This window comes from Myxine glutinosa, chromosome 9 (assembly GCF_964187855.1).
Source record: "Myxine glutinosa chromosome 9, kmMyxGlut1.1, whole genome shotgun sequence".
NCBI lineage: Eukaryota > Metazoa > Chordata > Myxini > Myxiniformes > Myxinidae > Myxine > Myxine glutinosa.
Genome location: NC_136269.1, coordinates 18,973,341 through 19,000,931, shown reverse-complemented (window position 1 = coordinate 19,000,931; position 27,591 = coordinate 18,973,341). Strand labels below are relative to the sequence as shown.

General features: G+C 47.3%; 1 protein-coding gene across 8 annotated transcripts in view; it reads right to left on the bottom strand.

The window, feature by feature from the left end:
* Positions 1–14,036, bottom strand: part of LOC137435598 (MAP/microtubule affinity-regulating kinase 3) — a 174,721-nt gene extending 160,685 nt beyond the window's left edge. Inside the window, exons 1-3 of one of the 8 annotated variants that reach the window (XM_078784145.1) lie at positions 13,214–14,036; positions 12,262–12,444; positions 5,322–5,375 (exon numbers count right to left, since the gene is read on the bottom strand). In XM_078784145.1, coding sequence (XP_078640271.1) covers positions 5,322–5,375; positions 12,262–12,444; positions 13,214–13,624 — 648 coding nt within the window. In that variant the 5' untranslated portion in view covers positions 13,625–14,036. Of the gene's footprint in view, positions 1–5,321; positions 5,376–12,261; positions 12,445–12,570; positions 12,850–12,892 lie in introns of those variants that run through there. The other 7 variants (XM_078784146.1, XM_078784147.1, XM_078784149.1 and 4 more) reach the window with 7 other exon arrangements.
* Positions 14,037–27,591: the final 13,555 nt, after the last annotated feature.

The window sequence follows — 27,591 nt, the reverse complement described above, 5'->3', positions numbered from 1 at the left end:
GCTACTATTGCTCATTACTATTATTAGGGATCCAATCCTTCCAGGAAGGATACCAATTGTTTCTGTTCTTATTATAAAAAAAGGGTTTTATAGGTTTGTGCTATTTCTTTATCATATTCTTCGACTACATAAATGACCTCTCCACTTTCCTGAAACCCCCTCTGGACAATCTTTGTGATGCCTATACCCTGCGCACTGCGCAGGAAAGTAAATCACATTTCTGAGAGGTGAGCTGCTGCAGTATCAGACTCTGGGAGAAAAATGCAGTTGGTCAGCTTCATAGAATATACCTTTCAAAGCAGTATTAAAATATATTTGACTCTCCAAGATAGACTTTCAAACCTACTCCTCCTAACTTGAGCCTGAAATGTACTTAGCTGGCTCATCTGAAGAGGAAATACAATTCCTGTAGCTGGAGCTTCAATCTATCGCAACCTGCTGTGCGAGGATCACATCGCCAAACTGAATTGCTGCAACTACTTCCCATCATGCTCCCCTGCAAGCAATTGAATCTAGGTTTCACAGTCTTGTTTGCTTCTTTCATCAGAACTCACATTCCAAAGTCTGAGTCCCCCACCATTGCAGGCAAGTTTGTGGACTATGTTTTCTACCAACTCACTTCTCATGGCCTTGCTCCTGCCATCCCCATGTCCCTCCTCCTTCCCCCACCCCACACTTGGTTATCCTTGCTCATTGAAAGCCAAACTAGAACAGCACTCGTAAGAGCCGTTTATGTTTTGTATCCCACTGATAGTGGGATACAAAACAAACGTACCCTACTGTCACCTACCCAATTCGTCCATCTCATTTTGTCATAATCCGTCCACAACTTTTTTTAATATCATGCTAGATATCGTTTTTGGTCCCATCTCTCAAAGGTGAAGAATCACTTTTTAAAAAAATTTTAAATCTCATTTCCCGATCTGGGTCCGGATCCCAATCTTCACTAAAATCGAATCAGTTCTTCCTTGTCACACACCCAACCTGTCCACCAAGTTTCATCCAAATCCATCTGTCCATTTTTTAGATATTATCCTGCTCAGACAAACAGACAGACAGAGGTGAAAACATACCTCTGTCCACCTTCAGTGGCAGAGGTAATAACATCCACCAATCCATCGAACCCTGGTTGTTGGGCTAGCGGCTAGGGTGCCGGCTTAGGATCCTAGGATCCTGGGTTCGAATCCCGGTCAATCGCTGAATTAACGCCAGGGGGGTTGACTCGGCCTGTCATCCTTCCGAGGTCGGCAAATTGAGTACCAGTTCACTGGTAATTCCCTGCTTGTCGTTAAAGGCGGCAAAAAGGGTTGGCTTCAGGAAGGGCATCCGGCCGTAAAACATTGCTTCAAAAAGGGGACCGAAAAACAACAACCACAGTTCCCGAAAAAGGCCAACCCCCGCTTGCGGGGAAAAATGGCCTCTAAAGGTGGTTTTAATCCATCATATCCTCTGATCTGTGGAACCGACTCAGTTTCAGACGTTTCATATCCCTCCCTCCGATGTTTCAAGAGTGTTGCCCATAATCACCTCATGCCATGTCCCACACCCACCAGTTTCCTTTGACTCTCACTGATCCCCCATTGATGTCCCTTCATTTCTGCAACCAATCCATGACATATTTGTCTCCCAGTTCCCCCCTTTAATCACCTGCCACTCTGCGAACCTGCTTCCTTCTGCCACTGGCAATTCCAAGAGACTCGATTTCTGCATTAAAAATAAAACAAAATTCACGTATTTCATAAATGCATAAATATGTACGAAATCACAGCTCACATGGTTATACAAGAAGCAACTTTAAGCCCGATTAGCTCGGATCATAAAGATCATTGGGAAAAAAGAAAATCCAACAAATCATCGCTGTTGCTTTGCTGACAAAGAATGTTTCCGTAAAAGTACAAAATGTTATGAGATAAAAGTGTGGGCGGCATTACAAAATAGAAATTCCTCAGTACGAAAACTACCTTGAAGATAAGGAAAATTGGCATCCGACGACATTTATCAAAGATAGAACACACAGTGTTCGCATTAATGATGATGTATTATAAAATGCCTTTCGAAGGACGAACTTCCACAAATATAGGAACGCGTATCAATGCGGTTTTGCTGTTGGACAGCGGCTGTGTTCAAGTAGTGTACAATCACTACTTTACTCCTCCAGTAAGCTGATAGGGTAATTCAGAGAATGTACATTTGCCTTTGGACCCTCTATTTGGGATGCGTTTCCCAGCAAGACTGAAAACTGTCACCATGGTGTTCTGCGGGCAAGGCGTAGTATTAATAAGTGTACCGGCCGATTGTGACACCTACGAGCAATCACTGGTGGACATTGAAGACCCCGCGCTAACTTTCAAAACCGTTGCCCCACCCAACACGGGCACTGCGACGGCGGCACAGCCATGCCCGAGCAACAATGCAACAAACAGACCAAATTTATAATCGAGTTTATCTGCTCACATCCACAAGATCACAGCTTGTTGTACCACACAGTCCTTCAAACCAGACATGACGCGCATTCCAAGAGTTTGCTCTCGTGATCATATGTCAAATACCCAATAATCTCACTTGTCCAACTCAAAAGGTGGGTTCAGTCATGAGAGATTATACGTTTCACCATACATATTATAAGCAAAGACCCATCCAGGTAAGACTGAATTTCAAAGCAAGTCCCAAGAGACGGATATTATTGCAGTTGGCTCCACAAAGCAATATCATTATCTCGCACTTCTCAACCGTCGACACGCAGGACATTTGTAACACGCGTGGAGTGTAATGCTGCTCGATGTAGGCCGCACCTACTGCATCACATCCAGCAATTATTTCTGCTGCTGAGTCAAAAGCTCTGAGGAACATTGCCATGTGCGAAGAGGGTACAGGAACTCGGAGGCAACGTTCCACCGCCCGTTCACTGGCTCTCCGGGTAGTCGAATCCACCCTTCGTGGCATTTCATGTCCACATGATCAAATTTCCATACCACTCAACCATCGCTTGCACAGTCATCCTTCATAGTTTGACCGAGTGCAAATCCCCCCGGCTGGACAGTCTGCGCAGTTTGAATAGAGCGAATGGTTCATGCACGTTCAGCGTGCACAAACTCACATTTCAGATGTCATTTCGATTCACACCTGTTTGTAGCAAATCACATACCTGTAGGCTAAGGATGTTGGCAACTATCAGGAGACATTTCCATCCATTAGAGGGGCAGGAGACAACGGACGCAGAAAAAAACATTTAAAACCAAGATACAAGCTACATGCCGGAGCTGGCAGGATGGCCTAGACTAGAGGGATGCACTCGCCATGCAGCAGTCTCTGCTTATTCAATGGATACCAAATGGTGCCCAGGACACACCAAATCGCTACTCCTGGTGTACAGGACCTCGAGATCAACCTGCTCTCTTAGTGGGGAGGGGTACGTAATATTGCACAAGTCAATTTAAAAAAAAAAAAAAAAAAACCTTTTAGAGGCCATTTTTCCCCGCAAAGCGGGGGTTGGCCTTTTTCGGGCACCGTGGTTGTTGTTGTTTTTTGGTCCCCTTTTTGAAGCAATGTTTTACGGCTGGATGCCCTTCCTGCCACCAACCCTTTTTGGCACCTTTTACGACAAACAGGGAATTACCAGTGAACTGGTACTCAATTAGCCGACCTCGGAAGGATGACAGGCTGAGTCAACCCCCCTGGCGTTAATTCAGCGATCGACCGGGATTCAAACTCAGGATCCTAGGATCCTAAGCTGGCACCCTAGCCGCGAGCCCAACACCAGGCAGGATGGCCTAGACTAGAGGGATGCACTCGCCATGCAGCAGTCTCTGCTTATTCAATGGATACCAAATGGTGCCCAGGACACACCAAATCGCTACTCCTGGTGTACAGGACCTCGAGATCAACCAGCTCTCTTAGTGGGGAGGGGCACGTAATATTGCACTAGTCAATTGAAAGTGAATATAAATTACAAAAACTAATCTTTCAAAACCAGTATCCCACTGTAGTCAGGCAGCTTAGCAGCATATTTATCGAAAATGGGGAACGGGTTGACAAAAGCGCCATTTTTATTTTGGTGGTCCATCAGACCATATACAATATATTTAGGACCGGAGGCAAGAAATATACAGTGTTCTTCACCTTTTTATTGGACAAAACCCAAGGAAAAAAACCAATTATGTATATATTTTCAACAAGGAGGCTAACTTTTATTTCATTACATGCAGTGTTATTTGTAAAACTTGTGCATGCCTGCATAATAAATCTTACGCTTCCATGCAATAATAATTAGTAATATAATACCGAGTGTTCATACAAATGTGTTATACTTGTGACTCGCGCACCTCTCATATATCTAACATGTATGCAACTACAAGGATGTAATGACAATATAGCTTTAGAACAGACAACATGTTGTTCAAGGTAATTTGTCCAGCAATTTATGTATTTACGATTTTAGTCCAACTCCAATAGCTGATGATTTATTCGCATAAATGTATTGCTCGATATTATGCTGTGTGAGTCGTATTTGCGCAAAAGGCAAACACTGTATATGTCTTGCCTCCCTCCGATCCTAATCGATAACCTCCGATCCTCCGATCCTATGTCTTGCCTAATTCCTACAGGTCGCACAAGATCTGCCAGCAACCCTCTGATGGTTAAACTGCCGAAATCTCGGCTGTCTGCTCACCTTCACTCTTTCATTCCTCTTTTCTCCCGCCTCTGGAATAAACTCCCTCACTCCCTTCAATCCCACTCCTCCCTCCAGGTCTTTAAAACAGCTGTTCACCACCATCTGTTATCTTCCCCCATCCAAAACCTTGATCTTTTCTACCCCCGCTAATTCACCCCAGATCCACCTTGTTTGAAATTCCAACTTCTTTCCTGGAAGTCCTGGCAGTGTCCATATGTTTTATACCTCTCCCACCCCCCCCCCCTTTCCCATGCCACCCCCTTTCCCATGCCCCCCCCCACCCCCAAAGCCCTCTCCCTCTCACAGATCTCTCGATGTCTCCATGTCTCTCAGTCCCTCAGTCCCTGCTCTCAAATGTTGTGTTTGTGTCATCCCCCTCTCTCCCCATCTTGTCTACCGCTCCCGATGTTATATGTTTTATGTGTCGGTTTGTCTTTCTGTGTGATTAATGTTCGCTCTTTCACGAGCCTCGATCTTGTATACAAAAAAAAAAAAAAAAAAAAAAAATTCTATTGCATATGGTCCAATGAACCACTAAAATAAAAATGCTACTTTTGTAAAGTCATTCCCCCAAAAATTGCTAAGCTGCCTAACTACTAGTTACACAAACTTGTAAATACACACATCAAAAAACAAAACTGAACCTCACCTTTTGCAAACTTGAAGGATTCAACTGTGTTTTGTCAATTATTTTGATGGCAACCTAACAAGAAAAAAAAAAAGGAAGGAAAAAGAAATTGGTTAGCAAGGAACAACATGGAGGGCAGCAGAGGGGGAGAGCAGCAGAGGGGGAGAGCAGCAGAGGTGGATGGCAGCAGAGAGGGAGCGTAGCAGAGAGGGAGCAGAGGGCCACGGGAGTGCAGGGCCACGGGAGCGCAGCAGAGAGGGAGCGCAGGGCCAAGGGAGCGCAGCAGAGGGGGAGAGCAGGGCCATGGGAGTGCAGGGCCATGGGAGTGCAGGGCCATGGGAGCGCAGGGCCACAGGAGCACAGCAGAGAAGGAGTGCAGGGCCATGGGAGTGCAGGGCTACGGGAGCGCAGGGCCACAGGAGCACAGCAGAGAGGGAGCGCAGGGCCACGGGAGCACAGCAGAGGCGGAGTGCAGGGCCACGGGAGCGCAGCAAAGGGGGAGCACAGGGCCATGGGAGCGCAGCAAAGGGTGAGCGCAGCAGAGGGGGATGGCAGCAGAGAGGGAGCATAGCAGAGAGGGAGCACAGGGCCACGGGAGCGCAGGGCCACGGGAGCACAGCAGAGGGGGAGCGCAGCAGAGGGGGAGCGCAGCAGAGGGGGAGCGCAACAGAGGGGGAGCGCAACAGAGGGGGAGCACAGCAGAGAGGGAGAGCAGGGCCATGGGAGTGCAGGGCCATGGGAGTGCAGGGCCACGGGAGCACAGCAGAGAGGGAGCGCAGGGCCACGGGAGCACAGCAGAGGCGGAGTGCAGGGCCATGGGAGCGCAGCAAAGGGGGAGCACAGGGCCACGGGAGAGCGGGAGAGCGGCAGAGTGGGAGAGTGGGAGAGTGGGAGCGCAAGGCCACGGGAGCGCAGGGCCATGGGAGCGCAGGGCCACGGGAGCACAGCAGAGTGGGAGCGCAGGGCCACGGGAGCGCAGGGCCATGGGAGCGCAGCAAAGGGGGAGCGCAGCCGAGGGGGAGCTCAAGGCCACGGAAGCACAGCAGAGAGGGAGCGCAGGTCCACGGGAGCACAGCAGAGTGGGAGCGCAGCAGAGGGGGAGCTCAAGGCCACGGGAGAGCGGCAGAGTGGGAGCGCAGGGCCACGGGTGCGCAGCAGAGGCGGAGCGCAGGGCCACGGGAGTTAGGGTGCATCAAACGCCCAACTATTTTAAAAAAGATGTTGGATTGATCTGTCCCAAATTTTATTTTGTTCCAATCATAAAATAAAGTTGCTATGCAAAATTTGGTAAGGTTTGGACATCATCTTCTGGGTCCACCTCACCATTTCATATTTTGAGTCGGTGGTATCAGAGTTGGAAATTTGACACGCAGCTGTTTTGAGGCCCATCTATCTATAATTCCACTAATCTCTGTGTGTATGTTTGTTTGTACGTTTGTTTGTTTGTTTGTATGTCTGTGACCGCTGTTTCTCGACAACTACCGGTCCGATATACTTGAAACTTGCCAGGTATATTGCTGGGGACCCGAGGATGTGCCTTTTCAAGGTTTCATATTAATCGGACAATTACTTACCGAGCTATGTCCAAAAAACGATTCAACCAATCAGAGAGCAGCGAGCTATCGCGTGTGCCGAACGTGGCGGACACACTCTGCCTCGGATGGCACATTTGAGAGCGTATTCATTTATTTCACGTTTGCAAACTATGTTGCCGTTAAACTATGTTTTAAAACTAATAAAAACTAATTTGCGATTCATCGTAACTGCGATATACGACCTTCCGGACAGTGAGGACTGCACTTCCGGCATCCAATCACAGAACGCGTTATTGCGTAGGCGTGGCCGATGTGAGAGCGAGCTGATGCTGAGCCCAGCGCGTGCGCCATTACGGTACGTAATTCGATTTCTTCCGGAGAAAATAATAATTTCTCGATTTCTTATGCGCATTATTTCTCCCAATTCAGTCAGAGCGAAGGGCGGAAGCGAAGAGCGTTGTTTTTTTTGTTTACGGGCGTACGGGCGGGGTAGAGCGTACGGGTAGCGTTTTTTTTTTTTTTTGGCACATTTGAGAGCGTATTCATTTATTTCACGTTGGCAAACTATGTTGCCGCTATGTTGGCGTTAAACTATGTTTTACAACTAATTAAAACTAATTTGCGATTCTTTCGCTTTCCTGCGCATTTGTGCACGCTATGGCGATTTCTTTACCAAACTCCGCTAGCCGTTAGCTTTGGACCAAACCATTTCATGTAAATAGAGGGGGGGGATTGTCACCGTACTCGCAAGCCGTTAGCTTTGGACCAAACCATTGCATGTAAATAGAGGGGGGGGGGATATACTTTTAGATATATATATAGTACGGGCATGCCCTAGTAAATAAAAATGAAAGGATTGACTGATTGCTACATATAATAACTCTTTGTAAAGGTATTATTGTGCTCTGTAGCAATATATCATCATCATAGGGATAGGGATACAATTCATTTATATACAAATAGTCAAAATAATGATTTTTTTCAAAATATGGATATGAAGCTAAATGAAGAGTATTTTAAAAATATAATATATAAATTAAAGAATATCCTGAATGTTGTAGTCATCTTGTCTTTACAGAGATCTTTTAACTAGACAAGATGATTAAAACAATTATTAGGCTATACTCTAATAAAATTGGATAATTGATTTATTTGTTGTACATAATTATGAAATGACATTATTGTTACGAATACTACCTTTTTCTTTCAGATAAAACAATGGATGGCACAGTAAAGAAAGCATCTGTTGCAACAAGAGAGTCCACCAAGGTGTTTGGTCTTGGAAGTGCCATAACTGAACAAGATTCCCAGATCAATGGCACCAGACTTCCAACTTGTTTACAAGTACTACGTTGTTTCATGTGGCACACGGAAGATGGCAAACTTGAACGACGCTCTCGGTGGGAATCAGCAAAGCTTGTACTGCAGAAAGTGACACCATTTTATGGCAAGGCTAATATTCCTATCATCTCTGAACGCAAGGCTATTGAGAAAATTATCAAACTTGCAGATGATAATTCCAAGCTTAGATCAATCCCTATCAACCGAAGAACAACTCCAGCAAGCATCACAAAGGTGAATCAAATGGAGATGAAATTTATGGAGACATTTCCCTTGTGGCCCAATGATGCTAGTTCTCACATCAAGAATCCTGAAGACTTAGCATTCCTGGAATCTATGAAGACAGATCGCTGTGCAACATTTGGCTGCCAAGATAAACTGTTGGCAGATAAGATGCAGCGTAAAGTGAACCGCGAGGAAAAAGAATCAGAGAGGCGAGAAAGTATGGAGCTGGAGTTCAACATAAATACTACAACCACTGTGTATAATATTAGTGACAGTGATGAAGAAGTAACTCTTGGACCTTCAACAAGCACACCAACAACCTCAAGAAGTCATCATCGTTTAGTTAGACCTGGCACATCAGTTTTCATTCCACATGACATCCTGAAGAGGCCCAGTCTTGTTTCACTGGCAACAAGGATGAAGATGACACCAACCCAACAGGCTGCTTTCACAGAAGCTCTTATTGAAGAAACAGGAGGGGATGTAGCGAAGGTGTCAACATCATATGCTACAGCAGATAAATCAAGACGCAAAATTGGACAGCATATTGCTACTACCTGTAAGGACAAATGGATACCTCCGAAGCTTGCTACGTTGCACTGGGACTCAAAGCTGCTTCCATGCTTAACTAACCAAAACACTTTTGAAGAACGCCTGGCTGTGCTTTTGGGTTCTCAAACTGATATGACGCTGCTGGGTGTTCCATCCTACAAGCCTGGAACAGACTAAGTCTGGAGATATAATTGCTCAGCTGACTAATAACCTACTTGAATCATGGAACTGCCAAGAGAATGTTGTCAACTTGACATTTGACACAACTGCATCTAACACCGGCCACATCAGTGCAGCTTGTGTAACAATTCAACAACGGCTTAACAAAGCTCTTCTGTGGTCAGGCTGCAGACACCACATTGGTGAAGTCATTCTTACGCACATTTTTACTGATCTTAAAGTTGAAGCATCTAAGTCACCAGATATCTTCCTCTTCTCAAGGTTTCGCAAGAACTTTGAAATGTTTCCACACACATTCAATGAACCACTTTCACGATTTGATCCATCTCAACTAAATGAAGCAGCAACAAGTTTGACAAGTGACTGGCAAAATAATGTTCTCAGACTCTGTCACACCGAGCAATCTCTAAGATGTGATGATTATTTGGAATTTGTTGATCGGTGTACTGTATTCCTTGATGGTGAAGTAGCTGAACATCAAATAACCTTCAAGCGTCCTGGTGCACTGCATAAAGCCAGATGGAAGGCGAAGCTCCTCTACTCAATCAAATTATGTCTCTTCGAAAAACAAATCGCTGATCTTCCAGCAGGTACAATTACCACAGAAAAACAAGTGCCAAAGATCAGAGAATTTGTCACGTTTGTCACTCTAGTATACAGCTCCTGGTGGATGACATGTACCTCTGTCACCGATGCCCCATGATATGACCTGCAGCTCATCTCCAAACTGAAACAGTATGAAGCTGTCAATGCTGGAATCTCAAGAAGTGCCCTGAAAGCCTTCAAACGACATCTCTGGTACCTCACAGAAGAGATGGTTCCACTTGCCCTCTTCAGCTCAGTTGTTCCTCATGACCATCGCCATGCTCTGGCAGACAGACTTCTGGAGGTTCAGCCAGATTTTCCAGTAACCAACCCACAAGGACGGTTTGGTACTGGGTTTGGAAAGCCCAGATTTCCTGATGACTTGACTGAGAAGACCACTCTGGCTGATTTTGTTGGACCAGATTCATGGTACCTATTTCATCATCTGAAGCTTGACTGGGCATTTCTAGTTACCGATGTTCAAGAATGGACTAACTCTGCAGCCTACCAGACATCATGGACTAATGTTGAAGCCTTGAATGTGGTGAATGACTTTGCAGAAAGGGGAGTTAAGCTTAGCTCTGACTTCCTTTCAGCAGCCAGAAGTGAAGACCACTACCAAAATGTGCTACAAGTTGTTGAGCACAACCGCAAGGAGAAACCGAATCTTCGAAAGCGAGCAGCTCAAGACTAAACTGTCAGAAATATCCATGAAAACTACAGTATCTTTGTTTTGTTTCTATTTTCATGTTCATCCATAGTCAGATGTACTCGTATTAAGATGATAAATGCTAAGATTGTGTATATATGATTCTACTGTAATAAAAATTATATCATTCTGGTATCTATAATACATATGATTATACCAATAAAATCATGATTTTGACTATTTGTGTATAAGTGAATTATATCCCTATCCCTATGATGATTAATATATTGCTACAGAGCACAATAATACCTTTCCAAAGAGCTATTGTATGTAGCAATCGGTCAATCCTTTCATTTTTATTTATGGGCCTCAAAACAGCTGCGTGTCAAATTTCTGACTCTGATACTACCGACTCAAAATCTAATTTGCTGAGGTGGACCCAGAAGATGATATCAAAACCTTACCAAATTTTGCATAGGAACTTTATTTTATGACTGGAACAAAATAAAATTGGGGACAGATTGTTTTCTTGACATAGGGGCGTTTGATGCACCCTAACGGGAGTGCAGCAAAGGGGGAGCGCAGCAAAGGGGGAGCGCAGGGCCACGGGAGCGCAGCAGAGGGGGAGCGCAGGGCCATGGGAAAGCGGCAGAGTTGGAGCACAGCAGAGGGGGAGCGCAGCAGAGGGGGAGCGCAAGGCCACGGGAGCGCAGCAAATAGGGAGCGGCAGAGTGGGAGCGGCAGAGTGGGAGCGCAGGACCACAGGAGTGCAGCAGAAGGGGAGCGGAGCACCATGGGAATGCGGCAGAGGGCGACACACGGGGGGTGGCGCGACACGGGAGGGGTCGTGACACTGAGGGTGGCGCGGCACGGGGTGGGGAGAGGGTGGCGCGACACGGGGGGGTGGGGGGGTGCGACATGGGGGGGGGGGGGTTGACACGGGGGGGTGGGGTAGGGGGGGTAGGGGGGTGCGCGACACGGGGATGGCGCGACACGGGGGGGTGGCGCGACACGGGGGGGGGGGCACAGGGGGGCGCACGACACAGGGGGGCGCGCGACACAGGGGGGCACGCGACACAGGGGGGCACGCGACACAGGGGGGCACGCGACACAGGGGGGCGCGCGACACAGGGGGGCACGCGACACAGGGGGCACGCGACACAGGGGGGCACGCGACACAGGGGGGCACGCGACACAGGGGGGCACGCACCACAGGGGGCGCGACACTGGGGGGCTCGCGATGCAGGGGGGCTCGCGATGCAGGGGGGCTCGCGATGCAGGGGGGCTCGCGACGCAGGGGGGCACGCGACGCAGGGGGGCTCGCGACGCAGGGGGGCACGCGCCGCAGGGGGGGCACGCGACGCAGGGGGGCGCGACGCAGGGGGGGGCGCGATGCAGGGGGCGCGCGATGCAGGGGGGCGCGCGACGCAGGGGGCACGCGACGCAGGGGGGCACGCGACGCAGGGGGGCGCGTGGCGCAGTGGGGCGCGCGGCACGGGGGGCGCGCGACACGGGGGGGCGCGCGACACGGGGGGCGCGCGCCGCGGGGGGGCGTGCGACACAGGGGGGCGCACGACACAGGGGGGCGCGCGGCACAGGGGGGCGTGCGACACAGGGGGGCGCGCGACACAGGGGGGCGCGCGACACTGGGGGGCGCGCGACACTGGGGGGCTCGCGACGCAGGGGGGCTCGCGACGCAGGGGGCGCGCGACGCAGGGGGGCGCGCGACACAGGTGGGGGCGCGACACAGGTGGGGGCGCGACACAGGTGGGGGCGCGACACAGGTGGGGGCGCGACACAGGTGGGGGCGCGACACAGGTGGGGGGGGGCGGCAGAGGGGGGAGCGCAGGGATACGGGAGGGAACACTTGTATGTAGAAGGGTACACTACACACCTCCCTGTTGGTCAGAGTGTGTCTGGCGAGCTTCACTTTGGCGAAGTTACCCTTCCCGATCGTCTTGAGGATCCGGTAATTGGCAATCTGTGCCTGATCTTCAGCCGCAGAAGAGGCCGAGTTCCGGGAGCGAGCTCCACCACCACGTACTTGTTTAGACGTCGTCGTCATATCAGGAACGTGCTGTGGATAAACGAAACAAAATGGGGTTTACTAACACCCCAAACATCACAGAACGCTCGTTCACGCCTGTTTGTGCCGAACCATTACGAACAGGTAAGTACGTGCACAGGTGACAGGTGTGCTCACACCAACAAAGTCGCCGCGGAACTCTGTCCACCAAGAGTACGAGAGCGGGACACAGCACGACGAGAGACTTCCCTCCACGCCCCGGGACAAACTTTAACCACTTTATTATTGTCCCACGGAGGCTGCTCGGATTCCCAGATAGGTACCGGAAGCGCCGCCCAAACAATTTACAAAACCGCAAGGTAAGCCATGTCGAGCGACGACCGAGGTAAAGACGGACATGTGGCGAGGACGTGCGAATGAGGTGTGAAGGCGCGACCGAGCCGCCCATTGACCCCTGACGACAAGGTAGAACCACTCCCCACCTCCCTCCCCCAAATACCTCAGGACGCTCCCTGGTATTGGTAACTTGGGTCACCTGTTATCGCCGTTTACACGTCCGAACTACCCGCGATCACCTTACAACTTCATCCCACAGGCCACAGGTGATCAAGTCGACCGGGCCGCACGACAAAGCTCGCAAGGGGCGGACGCACAGGAGTTCTTCGTACGTGTCCCTCTCGTGAGTTGAAGAAACAGACAGAAAGACTGATGATTAAGAAATGGGTGGAGACGTCAGGCAGGAGGGGCGGGAGAGCCAGAGCAAAGAGCACACGAAAAGAGAGAATGGCTGTGAGGCGCGGAGGGGACACGGACGCCTTACGTGCTCTCCGTCCCGCTCGTTCACCGTGGGGAGCGGAGTTCGCGCGGCCATGTTGCTCTGCCCGAGGCAGTCCCGCTCATTCACTGTAGGGAGCCGAGTTCGCGCGGCCATGTTGCTCTGTCCGAGGTCGTCCCGCTCATTCACTGTAGGGAGCTGAGTTCGCGCGGCCATGTTGCTCTGTCCGAGGTCGTCCCACTCATTCACTGCAGGGAGCTGACTTCGCGCGGCCATGTTGCTCTGCCCGAGGTCGTCCCGCTCATTCACTGTAGGGAGCTGAGTTCGCGCAGCCATGTTGCTCTGCCCGAGGTCGTCCCGCTCATTCACTGTAGGGAGCTGAGTTCGCGCAGCCATGTTGCTCTGCCCGAGGTCGTCCCGCTCATTCACTGTAGGGAGCGGAGTTCGCGCGGCCATGTTGCTCTGCTCGACCGTGCGCACCAACCCAACAAGCACACACTGACGGAGGTAACAATGGTACGAAATAAACGCAGCATCCGAGGTTACGATATTCGCTGCGCAGGCCCATATGTTCGGGATGAGAGGCCGCAGAGGACACGCCGTTCCACACACTCAAGCCGACCGACTCGGTTGAACTTGAAGGCGCGGCTGGAAAATCAATGTCGTTCCCGATTCCGTGCGGTTTCACCAGCTGTGACAGAAAGAGGTTATGATGAAAAATTGGGAGATTACTCGACTGAAAGTTGCACTCGCTACTCACAAGCCGATCCGCTCATGTCACTCAATCAGCCCCAATGTCTTGGGCGCTTGCCGCTTGACGAGGAGAACGAGAAACATTCTGACGAAATGGGATGAGAAACATGGCGGCGGAAAGGGGGGAAAAGCATGGCGAAATATCTTATTATAATCGAGCAAATTTTTTTGGTGATTTGTTTATTTGTGACCAACACGTCTTCTTCTTCAAGTAAAATTAACACCCAAAACACAGTCCGTGAACTCTTAATTACACATACTGTTGGAATATACCTTTTGACCCTTTAGATTAGACTGCTGAGACACCTCAGACCTTTGACGACCCTTTTAGTCTCCCTCAAGACCCCCGAAGACATAAAATACCCTTAAAGACTGCAAAGACCCAAAATACCACGAAGACCCTAAAGACCCTGAATACCCGAAATACCCTTAAAGACCCAAAGGACCCAAAATAAAATACCACGAAGACCCAAAAGACCAGGAAGACCCAAAATACCTAAAGGACCCAGAGGATCCAAAAGACCCTGAAGACCAAAAAGGTCCCGAAGACCCAAAATACCCTGAAAACCCAAAGCACCCTGAAGACCCAAAAGACCCTCAAGACCCAAAATACCCTCAAGACCCAAAACACCCTCAAGACCCAAAAGACCCTCAAGACCCAAAATAACCAGAAGACCCAAAACACCCTGAAGACCCCAAAAGACCCTTACATACCTGAAAGACCCCCAAAGACTTAAATACCCAGAAGACCCTTAAAACCTCCCTCAAAACCTATCTGTTTCACAAGTCTTTCAAAGTCTAAGTCCTGTTTTCCCTTTGGTTTGAGGTGGGACAGAGATCGAGAGTATGTCTGTGTACATGTGCGGGGGAGGGAGGGGAGGAGGAGGGGGAGTACACATCTGTGGGTTTTGAATGGGGAGGGAGAGGAATAGGGCAAGAGTGAAGGTGTGTCTGTGTGTGTGTGTGTGTGTGTGTGTGTGTGTGTGTGTGTGTGTGTGTGTGTGTGTGTGTGTGTGTGTGTGTGTGTGTGTGTGTGTGTGTGTGTGTGCGGTGTGTGTGCGTTCGCATGATAATGTAAAGCACCATGAGGGTCGTTTACTCTGCTTGATGGGGCTATATAAGACTCCTTTATTAGTATTAGTATTATTATTATTATTATTATTATTATTATTAAGAACCAAAAGACCCTTAAAGGTCCAGAGGATCCAAAAGACTCAAATGGCCCAAAGACTCAAAAGACCATGAAGACCCAAAACACCATGAAGACCCAAAAGACCCCAAAGACCTAAAACACCCCCAAAGACCCAAAATACCCTTAAAGGTCCAGAGGATCCAAAAGACTCAAATGGCCCAAAGACTCAAAAGACCATGAAGACCCAAAACACCATGAAGACCCTGAAGACCCAAAACACCCTGAAGACCCAAAATACCCTTAAAGACACTGAAGACCCTTAAAGGCCCAAAATACCAAAAAGACCCTGAAGACGCCAAATACCCAAAATACCACAAATGCCGAAAAGACCCAGAATACCCTTAAATATGCTGAAGACCCAAAATACCCTGAAGCCCCCAAAACACCCTGAAGATCCAAAAGACCCTTCAAGACTCCAAAGAACCAAAATACCCCAAAAACCCTTAAAGACCCAGAGGAACCAAAAGCCCCAAAATACCCCGAAGATCCAAAATAACCCGAAGGCACAAAAGACTCCAAATACCCTGAAAACCCAAAAGTCCCTGAAGACCCCATTTTGGCCACTCTCCCCCACCATACCCCCATCACCATCCACCGCATTCCCCTCCATCCCCAATCCAACCAAGGTCGATGAAGGCCCTGGTAAAACACATCTGGTGAAAAACTGATATATGTTGACTAATTTACCTCATGGCTCATGGTGTTACTAAGTCAACGCACCCGCACCCCCCCCCCCCCCCCCCAGCCCCTTAATGAGCACTGATATTGAATTTGTTTCGAAAGCCATTAATTAGACATATTGGCCAAAATATATTCCAAGTTTCAGCGGGTTTGAATGTACAACCTTTAAGATATGAGCGCCAACACATTTTGGGTGGACGGACTGACGGACTGACAGACACCAACATGAATTTGAGGGTTTTCTTAATAAAACTCAAGAATTCAGAAACAGACGTTGCTGAAATTTGGAACATGTTACCTCGACGTGTACAGCATTTACTTCTGAAACTTGCAGCTGATTTCATCCAGTACAAGCCAAGAAACGTATTTTCAGTCCCCATGTTAAAGTTGCAGACTGAGAAACCAGCACCTTGACAGAATATATAGGGAGGGGTGCTTTGCGCCTCCCTTGATTGGAATGTGTGAGGGTTGTTGGTGCCTTAAAATCATGTGGTATGACTTCTAGAACATACATGTTTGAAGAAGATCCATGTTTTTTGGTTATAAACGTCCTCACAGCCTTATTATAGCTCCAATCCGACATCTGTTTTCATGAGCTCCCCTGGAACGTAGTTCCGGGAAGTTTATGCGATGGCACGTCGTCCATCCGTCTGTCCGTCAGTCCATCAACACTTGCAACGTCTTCTTCCTAACCACTGATGCGATTGTGACCAAACTTGACACAAATTATATTTGGTATGATGTGACTAAAGTTTGTTTACAGCATTAAAAAAAATCGGGGTCTAAGGGGGTCTACTGGTGGCCAAAGTGGATCCCGGTTTGACCCCCCCCCCTAACCCCCACCCCCAAAATAGGAATTTGCTTTTGCCTCAAACTACACACACGATTTCGATGAAACTTCACACAACCTTCACCACCCGTGATGTGCCAAACTTTGTTCACGGCATTAAATAAAATAGGGCCCTGGTGGGTCCACGGGGGAGAGGGGGGCAGGGGAGGTTGTCCCCTAAACTGGTGTTTGCTTTCTTCTCAGACACTACACACACAATTGTGATGTAACTTTTCCACAACCTTCACCACCCATGGTGTACCAAAGTTTGTTCATGGCATTAAAAAATTTGGGCACTGAGGGGTCTATTGGGGGGTTGCCCTCCTACCCCCCCCCCTCCCCAAAAATAAATAGGTATCTGCTTTCTTGTCAGAAACTACACAAACAATTCCGATGAAACTTGACCAAAACGTTCCGTTCATCACCGGTGATGTACCAACGTTTGTTCCCGGCATTTAAAAAATTGGGGTCTACGGTGGTCTATGTGGGGGGTTACCCCCCAGAATAGGTACAGTCACGTGAAAAAGTAAGTACACCCCATGTAAAGTTTTGACTTTTTCAACATATTTCAACATACAGCTATTTGATCTTCATTTCAATAATATTGATAGATAAAGGTGATATAACATAACAAATATCATGAAACATTCACATTTTGTAGTCCATTGTATAATTTAAATAAACAAAAATGCAAATTTCGCATGTGGAAAAAGTAAGTGCACCCTTGGCTCTAATAGGTGGTATTTCCCCCTTTGGCAGAAACACCCTCAAGTAAGCGTTTCTTATAACTGCCTACCAGTCTCTGACATCGACTGGGAGAAATTTTTCCCACTCCTCCATGCAGAATTCTTTCAGCTGTGCGATGTTGGAGGGGTTTCTTGCATGCACAGCTCGTTTCAAATCCCCCCACAACATCTCGATGGGATTTTGATCCGGGCTTTGACTTGGCCATTCCAGAACCCTCCATTTCTTTCTTTTCAGCCATTCCTTGGTGGATTTACTGGTATGTTTAGGGTCGTTGTCATGTTGCAAGGTCCACCTTCGGTTGAGCTTCAACTTTCCGACAGATGGCCTCACATTATCCTCAAGGACCCTCTGGTACAATGAAGAATTCATAGTAGATTCTATGATGGTGAGCTGCCCAGGCCCTGATGCAGCAAAGCTGCCCCAAACCATAATATTTCCACCACCATGCTTTACAGTTGGTATCAGGTTCTTGTGGTCAAATGCTGTCTTTGGTTTTCGCCAAACATGTCTTCTGGTACTGTGGCGAAATAGCTCTACCTTTGACTCATCTGTCCAGAGCACATTGTTCCAGAAGTGCTGGTCTTTGCCGAGGTGTTCATTGGCAAACTTTAGTCTTGCCCTGATGTTCTTTCTGGACAGCAAAGGTTTCCTCCTGGCACACCTCCCATGTAGATCAAATTTGTGCAGCCTCTTTCTAATGGTAGACTCGTGCACTTTGACATCAACAGTGGCAAGAGCTACCTGTAGGTCCCGTGATGACATTCTGGGGTTCTTAAAGACTTCTTTCGGCATCTTGTGGTCTGCTCTCGGGCTGAACTTGCTGGGGCGGCCTGGCCTAAACAAGTTGGCAGTTGTTTGGAATCTTCTCTACTTGTAGATGATCTTCCGGACAGTCGAATGATTGATTTCAAATTGTTTGGAGATCTTTTTAAATCCCTTCTCAGACTCGTAGGCATCTATAACTTTCTTTCTGAAGGCCTCAGAGAGCTCTTTTGATCTAGGCATGGTGATGCCGCACACTTCAACAACAAAGAGCAAACAAAACTAAATGTCTGAAGTTTAAATAAGCCTGGTTCCTCCAAGATCCTCTCCAACGATGTTCTAATCATTTGCACCTGAGCTGGTGCACCTGACTCTAATTTTAGGTATTTGAAGTAGTGATAAATGTAGGTAAAACTTACTTTTTCCACATGAGAAATTTGCATTTATGTTTATTTAAATTATACATGGACTACAAAATGTAAATGTTTCATGATATTTGTTATATTATATCACCTTTATCTATCAATATTGTTGAAATGAGGATCAAATAGCTGTATGTTGAAATATGTTGAAAAAGTCAAAACTTTACACGGGGTGTACTTACTTTTTCACGTGACTGTATTTGCTTTCTTCTCAGAAACTACATGCACAATTTCGATGAAACTTGACCACAACCTTCAACACCCATGATGTACCAAAGTTTGTTCATGGCATAAAACAAAAAACATATCAATGGTGGAGGGGGGAGGGAGGTTGCCCCCCAAAATAGGTATTTGCTTTATTCTCAGAAACTACACAAGCAATTCTGATGATGCCCCACCACCCTTCTATTACTCTTCACTGTGCCTCATCCCTTCACCACCTATCATTTTGTCCTCCTCATCTTCCTGCCCTCTCTCCTTGCCCTTCTGAAATCCCCGACACACTGTCAACTGCTCTCCCCACCCCTCCCATCTCTTGTACCTGATGCTACCACTCCTGCTTCCTTAACGGTATGGACCTCAAACATCCGGGGCATTCGCTCAAACCCGACTGATCTCTCCATACAGATTGCTTCTCACAAACCAGACTTGATCTGCTAACAGAAACTTTCCTCCTTCAAGACATCCCTGACTCTTTGGTACCTCTCCCTGGTTACTCCCTCCTTCGGTATGATAGACATGAGCCTCATCCTAGTGGCGGAGTTGCTCTCTTTACTAAAAACTCTATTCCCCACTCTCTGTGTACTGCTCTTACACCTCCCAAACTCCAGGAGTACCTCTGGCTACACGGCTTCCCCTCCGCTCCCACCTTTTTGTTCATATGTGTGTTGTACCGTCCACCAACAGTGATGACTCCATTTACAACTTGCTCTCCATCAACATGGACCAACCTCTATCCACTCATCCCAACTCTCTCTATCTCATATGTGACGATTTCCACTGTCATCATGCCAGCTTCCTGGGTGTGGGTACCTCTCTCACCAGCCATGCCACCTCAGCAAAGGACTTCTGTGACTCAATGGAACTGACACAATCTGTCAATTTCCCGACCTGGAACTCAGACAACAGTACATCATCTCTTCTTGACATGGTTATAGACTAACTTCTCTGCAAATATCTGCTTTTCTTCTTCTGCTCCAATCGGTTCATCTGATCATTTCCTTGTTAAAGTGGATATCTCTCTGGCCATTCTCAGAGAGCCTCCTCAGCATCGACGAGTCTGGCATTTCACTCAAGCCGACTGGCAAGGTCTTCACGCAGCCATCAAACTTCTGGACTGGTCTCCCATATCTGACAACTCATCTTGGGAATGGGAATTCTTCCAAATAAATTTGCTCTCTCATGCACAGATTTATCCTATCTCGTCTTCAGTTGTCATACCCTTCCTCTGGTCCATGGTACACTGAAGTCTGTGATGAGGCAGTCGTCCTGAAACAACTTGCCTTGGCCTCATGGAAGGCTAATCCAACTGAAGGTAATCTCAGTTCCTTCCACAAAGCTCGGAACAAGTGTGTGTCTACCCTCAGGAGAGCCAGGAAACGATATATATCGACTCTCAAGACTGAACTCTCAAACCTGTCTCCCTCCTCCAAATCCTGGTGGCGTCTGGTCAAATCTGTTTCTGGTGTTTGTTCCCCCTCCACCCCCTCCCTCACCTCAAATGGCTGCACAGTTGACACCGCACATGACAAAGCCGAATGCCTCAACTCTGTGTTTGCCTCAAAATCTTGTGTCCCAAACCCGTCTCTCTCTGTACCAAAATTACCCAGTCGTACCCAGCTGCTCCTGGACTCTGTGTCCTTCTCTCCTGACAAGATGGAGAAGTTTCTGTCAAACTTCGACTCTGATTCTGCAACTGGACCAGACGGCATCAGCCCTTTCTTTTGCTCAAGATCATCTGCCATCTGCTTGGAAATCAGCCAACATTTCCGCTTCACACTAAAAAGGTGCAAAAACAGATCCTTGTAACAACAGACCAATCAGCCTGCACCCAATCAGCAAGGTCATGGAATCCATCATTGCTTCGGATATCAAATCCTTCCTCTTCTCCAATGGCTTGATCTCTGATCATCAATTTGGATTCAGACCAGGTCACTTTACTCTGGACATGCTGCTTCTGCTGTCTCAACCATGGATGGAAATCCTCACCGCCAGACAGGTAATCAGAGTCGTCTCCCCTGACATATCTCGTGCCTTCAATACCGTCTGGCACCCCGTCCTGCTCACCAAACACTCCTCTTATGGTGTCCATTGAAATCTCCACTCATGGCTCGCAGTCTTCCTCTCCTGTCGTAGTCAACGTGTGGCTTTAAATGAAATTCTCTCATCACTTCTTCCTGTTCAGGCTGGACTTCCTCAGGACAGGGCTCTGGACCAAGTGCTTTTTCTGGGCTTCATTAATGATCTCTCCGACTCTCTGGAAAATGCTCTCTATCTCTTTGCTGATGACTCCACTCTCTGCCGCTCCATATCTCAACCCACAGGTCGGCAGGCAGCAGCCTCTTTACTCTCTGCAGACCTGGATAAAATCACAAACTAGTCAAACAAGTGGAACATGTCTTTCAATCCTGACAAATCTCACACTCTCACTTTTTCTCTCCAAAAAGACCATCTGGACAACCCTCCCATCTACTTTCTGAACAATCCTCTTGAAGACGTTCTGTCACTCAAGATTTTGGGCCTCACTATCTGCCATGATCTTTCCTGGGAAAACCACATTGCCAAGCTGGCCTACAAAGCCAGACGCTGACTGGGCATCCTCCGTCATGCGAAGTCCTTCCTTGGCACGACTGAGCTTCAACAACAGTTGGTGGTAACTGCACCATCACTTCACATATTTAATTAAGAACGAGCAATCAGAGATTGCAGACCCTCACCAGGATGTGTCTGTGTGCTCTATTTTGTGTGGTGTTTATTAGCTGCTGTGTTTGTGTGGTTTATTGATGTAGATTTATGTTCAATTCTATTTGGCTGCTCAACCACGTGAACGATGAAGTCATCAATTTAATTCTCCCATACAATGTTTGTGCTGATCTCACTCAATAAATTTAAAACTGATCGGATCAAGCGTTCTACTTGTCTAATTATGACGTCAATGAAGGCACTGGTGGCATCATCATGAACATATGTTGTTCCCCATGCGGAGTACTTGACAATGAGCCATGTTTCAATGTTTTCCATGGAGCGGTTTCAGAGATATGGAGGTGAAAAGTTTTTCGGTTTTTTCCAAGATGGTGCCAGTACCACGTGACATATGACGTCATAGTTATTAAAAATTCTACAGGAATGGGCATTCCTATGGTGAAAAATTTCCGTCAGTCAGACGAATGGTTGCAGAGAAAAGCATACTCACATTCTGTGCGGACAAACAAACAAACACAGACAGACAGACAAACAAGAAAGGCGTCATGCAGAGCACGATGCTTGCAAAATCCATCTCACCCCCACAGAAAAAAGTTGCCATGGATACATCAATTTGACCAGTTCATTAATATTAAAATTAGCAATCTTAATCAATTTCAGGTCAATTGGATGAAAATGGATTATTTTTCAGATGAACATTTTGCCACAGCTCCGAATTGATGATTTTAGAGGTTTGAACTTGACCTTAGACCTTAAAATAGTTAGTTTCACAATTCAGTGATGCACTATGTAATTTCTGGTTAATTTTCAAGTCAATCGGATGAAAATTGATGATTTTTAAGTTTGACGTTGAATTTACCTTTGACCTTTTGACCTCAAGAATAATTGTTTTCCCAATTCTGTGATCGACTTTGCAGTTGTTTAATTTTCAAGTCAATCGGATGAAAATTGATGATTTTAGAAGTTTGACCTTGTGTTGACCTTTGACCTCAAGAATAAATGCTTTCACAATTCAGTTACTCAATATGCAAATGCTGTTCAACTTTCAGGTCAATCGGATGAAAAATGACGATGTTAGAAATCAGACCTCAAGATGACCTTTGACCTTTGAAGTCAAAATCAATAGGCTTCTCAGTTTTGATTATCCCTACAACTTGGTAAAGTTTGAAGTGTAAAGAAGCTGGGTTGAGCAGTGGTTGGATCATGTAGAATATGTTTATTCGGAGCTGTGGCAACCTCCCAGGTGGCTCTCCACAGGTCGGCTTGGCTTTGATGGGCACCGGGTAAGGAGCGGATTCCATAGCGGTTTTCGGGACTTGAGGCAACAACGCGGATGTTCAATGAGAAGGCGTTGGGCTGGAATTTCGGTATCCAAAATGCAGCTGAAGTATCGGGATGACAGCACACCCTTCGGATGGCTGGCGGAGCAATGTTGCAGAGAATAGGTAGCCATTCAATCTTCGTTAACTAGAGGGTTCCAGAAACTGTTCTTATTGCGGCGTTTAACTGTTTATCGTCGATGGCCTTTGTGTGACCACTCGCTGACCAGACTGACGTACAATACTCTGCCCTCGAGTTTATGAGGGTGAGAGTTGCTGTGCGTAAGATGATGGCGCCGGCACCCCACGATGTTCCGGCCAGTTTCCAAACGAGGTTTACCCGTGCCCTGACCTTCTCCTTGCATCTTTGCCAGTGCTCTTTGTAGGTCAGGGTCCGGTCAAATGTGACCCCAAGGTATTTGGAATGACGAACATTTTCAACTTTCATTCCCGCAGAAAGTCACATCTACCTCTGCATTTGCTGTGCGATTATAAAGATGGTGGGTGCAAATGGCTGTTTTGTTGGGGCTTGGAGGGAGCTTCCATTTGTGTTGTTGGAACCCATCTGTGGATCGGTCCCATCGGCCGATGGGTCTGACCCATCTGTGGATGCACGAGAAATGACAATGCAGACCCATCGGCCGATGGGTCTGCGCCATCTGCGGATGTGTTGTTCACCTTGAAGGAATGTGTTGACAGAATGGTGCTCTTCAATCAGGTACACAGTCATTGGAATTACATGTGGTAGGAATTTAACTGAGATGATTTTTAACACAAACAATACAATACGTTAAACAGAATTTACGGATACAATACGGATACAATTACGGATACAATTTACGGAATACGGATACAATACGTTAAACAGAATTTAACAGAGATGAATTATGATGCATACACATTCCTTCAAGGTGAACAACACATCCGCAGATGGCGCAGACCCATCGGCCGATGGGTCTGCATTGTCATTTCTCGTGCATCCACAGATGGGTCAGACCCATCGGCCGATGGGACCGATCCACAGATGGGTTCCAACAGTGTAAGTACTCCTCCAGTATGCCAAGATCTTGGGTTAATTGGTGCATGACAGATTTAGGAGAGGGCCCTGCGCTACAAGTGCAACAAGCGAATTTGAAGAAGGTCGTCATTGGCATTTCACTGACATGGATCGCTGACATTGGCAGGTCGCTGGAATGGTCGAGGACGTGGTCAATATCGGGTTTTTTAACAACTAAAATAGCCGCCAGTCTACCAGTCGGCCATCTTTGATCAGATCGCAATGCAAAAGTGAGGTGCACGTGTATGCCGTCATGTCATGTGGTGTGCATGTGCCAGGTTTGAACAAAATTGGACCATGCATGTTCAATAAATGGTTGGGGACATTTTAAGAAACAAAATGGCCGCCAATCGGCCATATTGGATCTGTTCTCGAAAAAAAAATCATGAACATATGTAAGCCATCATTCATTATCTGTGTGCCAAGATTGTTCCCAGAAAGGAACATACCTCATGGAGGAGTCGCAATTTATGCTCTTGATGAACTCCCTGCACAAGTGACCAACAAGTGATGGTCCCTGACAACCGAGAAATAGAATGGATAAAATCACTGTGGTGAAATATGTTGCAATGTCTCGAGCTGAGTGAAGAGACGATCCGCGTGAAGGGACGACATAGAGTGAGCTTATATAAACTGTGTCCATTCGGTGCGCGATTGTGTGGCACACTGAATCCCCAGCGCTGTAGACTGCTGAGATTAACAGGTGTGAAATTGCTTGCTGCAAGAAACTAGAAAGAGATGTATGCTTTGATTGCCTTCTTTATGGAACTAATAATCTGCATTCCTGTGTTGTAGGAATGTGTAGAGAAATAGTTCAATAAAGCCTCATTTCTTGCGAGTGATCTGAGTTTGATTCCACAACAATCACGCACAAAACGACTACCACGATGAATTTTCCGGTTGTTCTCTGTGGCCATTCCTTCGCCACCAGCGAATCAACATGCGGATCAACTTGTCGACCACTTACAGGAGAAGATTGACCATATCACTACTGCAAACCCTGATGCTGGCATGTCATCTTGATATCTCCCAGTTAACATCAGGTAACCTGGACCAAGGCATGAAGAAACCAACTCGCCAGGAAGCAGTTAGAGATGATCCTAACGAACCTGAAGTTTTTCTACAATGAACCTGAGATATCCCTCCACTTGGTAACAGTGACCACTGTAATGGTTCAACCTTCATTTGTTGTGTGAAATGACGTATGTTTGATAAATTTAAGGGAGATAACTCTGTAAAACCGAAGCGGTAAGCGGATGTTGTACGTACGCATCATTCCACACAAGATGGCGGCTTCCTAGCAGGTCCCGTGGAGAGCTCTCATCTATCTATAATTCCAGTAATCTCTGTCTGTACGTTTGTACGTCTGTTTGTCTGTGACCGCTGTTTCTCGACAACCACGGGTCCGATATACTTTTAACTTGCCAGGTATATTGCTGGGGACCCGAGGATGTGCCTTTTCAAGGTTTCATATTAATCGGACAATTACTTACCGAGCTATGTCCAAAAAACGATTCAACCAATCAGAGAGCAGCGAACGATCGCGTGTGCCGAACGTGGCGGACACACTCTGCCTCGGATGGCACATTTGAGAGCGTATTCATTTATTTCACGTTTGCAAACTATGTTGGCGCTATGTTGGCGTTAAACTATGTTTTAAAACTAATAAAAACCATTTCATGTAAATAGAGGGGGGAGGGATTGTCACTGTACTCGCACGAGCAGATGGCGGAAGTGCCTGACCGCCAAGTGAAGTCCGAGCAACTCGCGGTCGAAGGTACTGTAACGGCGTTCGGGCGGGCGAAGCTGCCGGCTAAAGAACGCCAGCGGTTGCCAAGCTCCGTTTTAAAACTAATTAAAACCCCGGGGGGATTGTCACTGTACTCGCAAGCCGTTCGCCGTTCGCTTTGGCGTTGCGAATGGACCAAAACATTTCATGGACGAAACCATTTCATGTAAAGCGTTCGCCGTTCGCTTTGGCGTTGCGAATGGACCAAAACATTTCATGAACCAAACCATTTCATGTAAATAGAGGGGGGGATATAATTTTAGATATAGATATAGTACGGGCATGCCCTAGTATGTGATTAAAGGGTGAAACTGACAGGGCATTGATCTTGTCCTTGTTACACCATGGATATACAATCATAATACAGTTGTATGGAAGCTGTGTACTAAAAATCCCAGTCCAACAAAGCAAATACACGACAAATAAGACCCATTAAGCACTCAACACTTCAATAATTTGGCCAATGGATGACTCGGCATGACTGGTCGAAGGGTAATGAGAAACCTGAAACCCAAGCTAAATGTGATGCGTTCTACCGTACAATGCGTACAACCGTTGACTCCTTTTTCCCCACTAAACAAGTAAAGTTGCACAACGGTGATAAACCGTGGATTCATGACTCCATACACTGCATGACCAAAAGTATGCGGACACCCCGTCTAATTAGTGGATTCGGCTGTTTCAGCTACACCTATTTTTGACAGGTATATATAATCAAGCACACAGCCATGCAATCTCCACAGACAAACATTGGCAGTATAATGGGCTGTAATGATGAGCTCAGTGACCTTCAACGTGGCACCATCATCGGATGCCACCTTTCCAACAAGTCAGTGAATCAAATTTCTGCTCTGCTAGAGCTGTCCTGGTCAACTGTAAGTGCTGTTAGTGTGAAGTGGAAACGTCTGGAAGCAACAACAGCTCAGCCACGAAGTGGTAGGCCATACAAGCTCACAGAACGGGACCGCCGAGTGCTGAAGCGCGTAGCATAAAAATCGTCTGTCCTCGGTTGCAACACTCACAACCGAGTTCCAAACTGCCGCTGGGAGCACGTCAGCACAACAACTGTTCATCGGGAGCTTCAAGAAATGAGTTTCCATGGCCGAGCAGCCGCCGCACACAAGCCTAAGATCACCACGCACAATGCCAGGCAACGGCTAGAGTTGTGTAAAGCTTGCCACCATTGGACTCTGGAGCAGTGGAAACACGTTCTCTGGAGTGATGAATCACGCTTCACCATCTGGCTGTCCGACGGACTAATCTGGGTTTGGCGGCGACCAGGAGAACGTTACCTGCCCGGATGCATAGTGCTGACTGTAACGTTTGGTGGAGGAGGAATAATAGTCTGGGGGCTGTTTTTCATGTTTCGGGCTAGGCCTCTTAATTCCAGTGAAGGGAAATCTTAACGCTACAGCATACAATGGCATTCTAGACGATTGTGTGCTTCCAACTTTGTGGCAACAGTTTGGGGAAGGCCCTTTCCTGTTTCAGCATGACAGTGTCCCCGTGCATAAACGAGGTCCATATAAAAATGGTTTGTCGAGATGTGTGGAAGAACTTGACTGGCCTGCACAGAGCCCTGACCTCAACCCCATCGAACACCTTTGGGATGAATTGGAATGCCGACTGTGAGCCAGACCTAATCGCCCAACATCAGTGCCCGACCTCACTAATGCTCTTGTGGCTGAATGGAAGCAAATCCCTGCAGCAATGTTCCAACATCTAGTGGAAAGCCTTCCCAGAAGAGTGGAGGCTGTTATAGCAGCAAAGGGGGGGACCAAGTCCATATTAATGCCCATGACCTTGGAATGAGATGTTCGATGTTCGGGTGTCCACATACTTTTGGTCATGTAGTGTATCAAAAGTTTCATTAAAAAGCATCAAAAACTTTTTAGTCAAAGAAATGAGCAATGGAAGAAAGTGAGGAATAAAATTTCTAAATTGATTGTT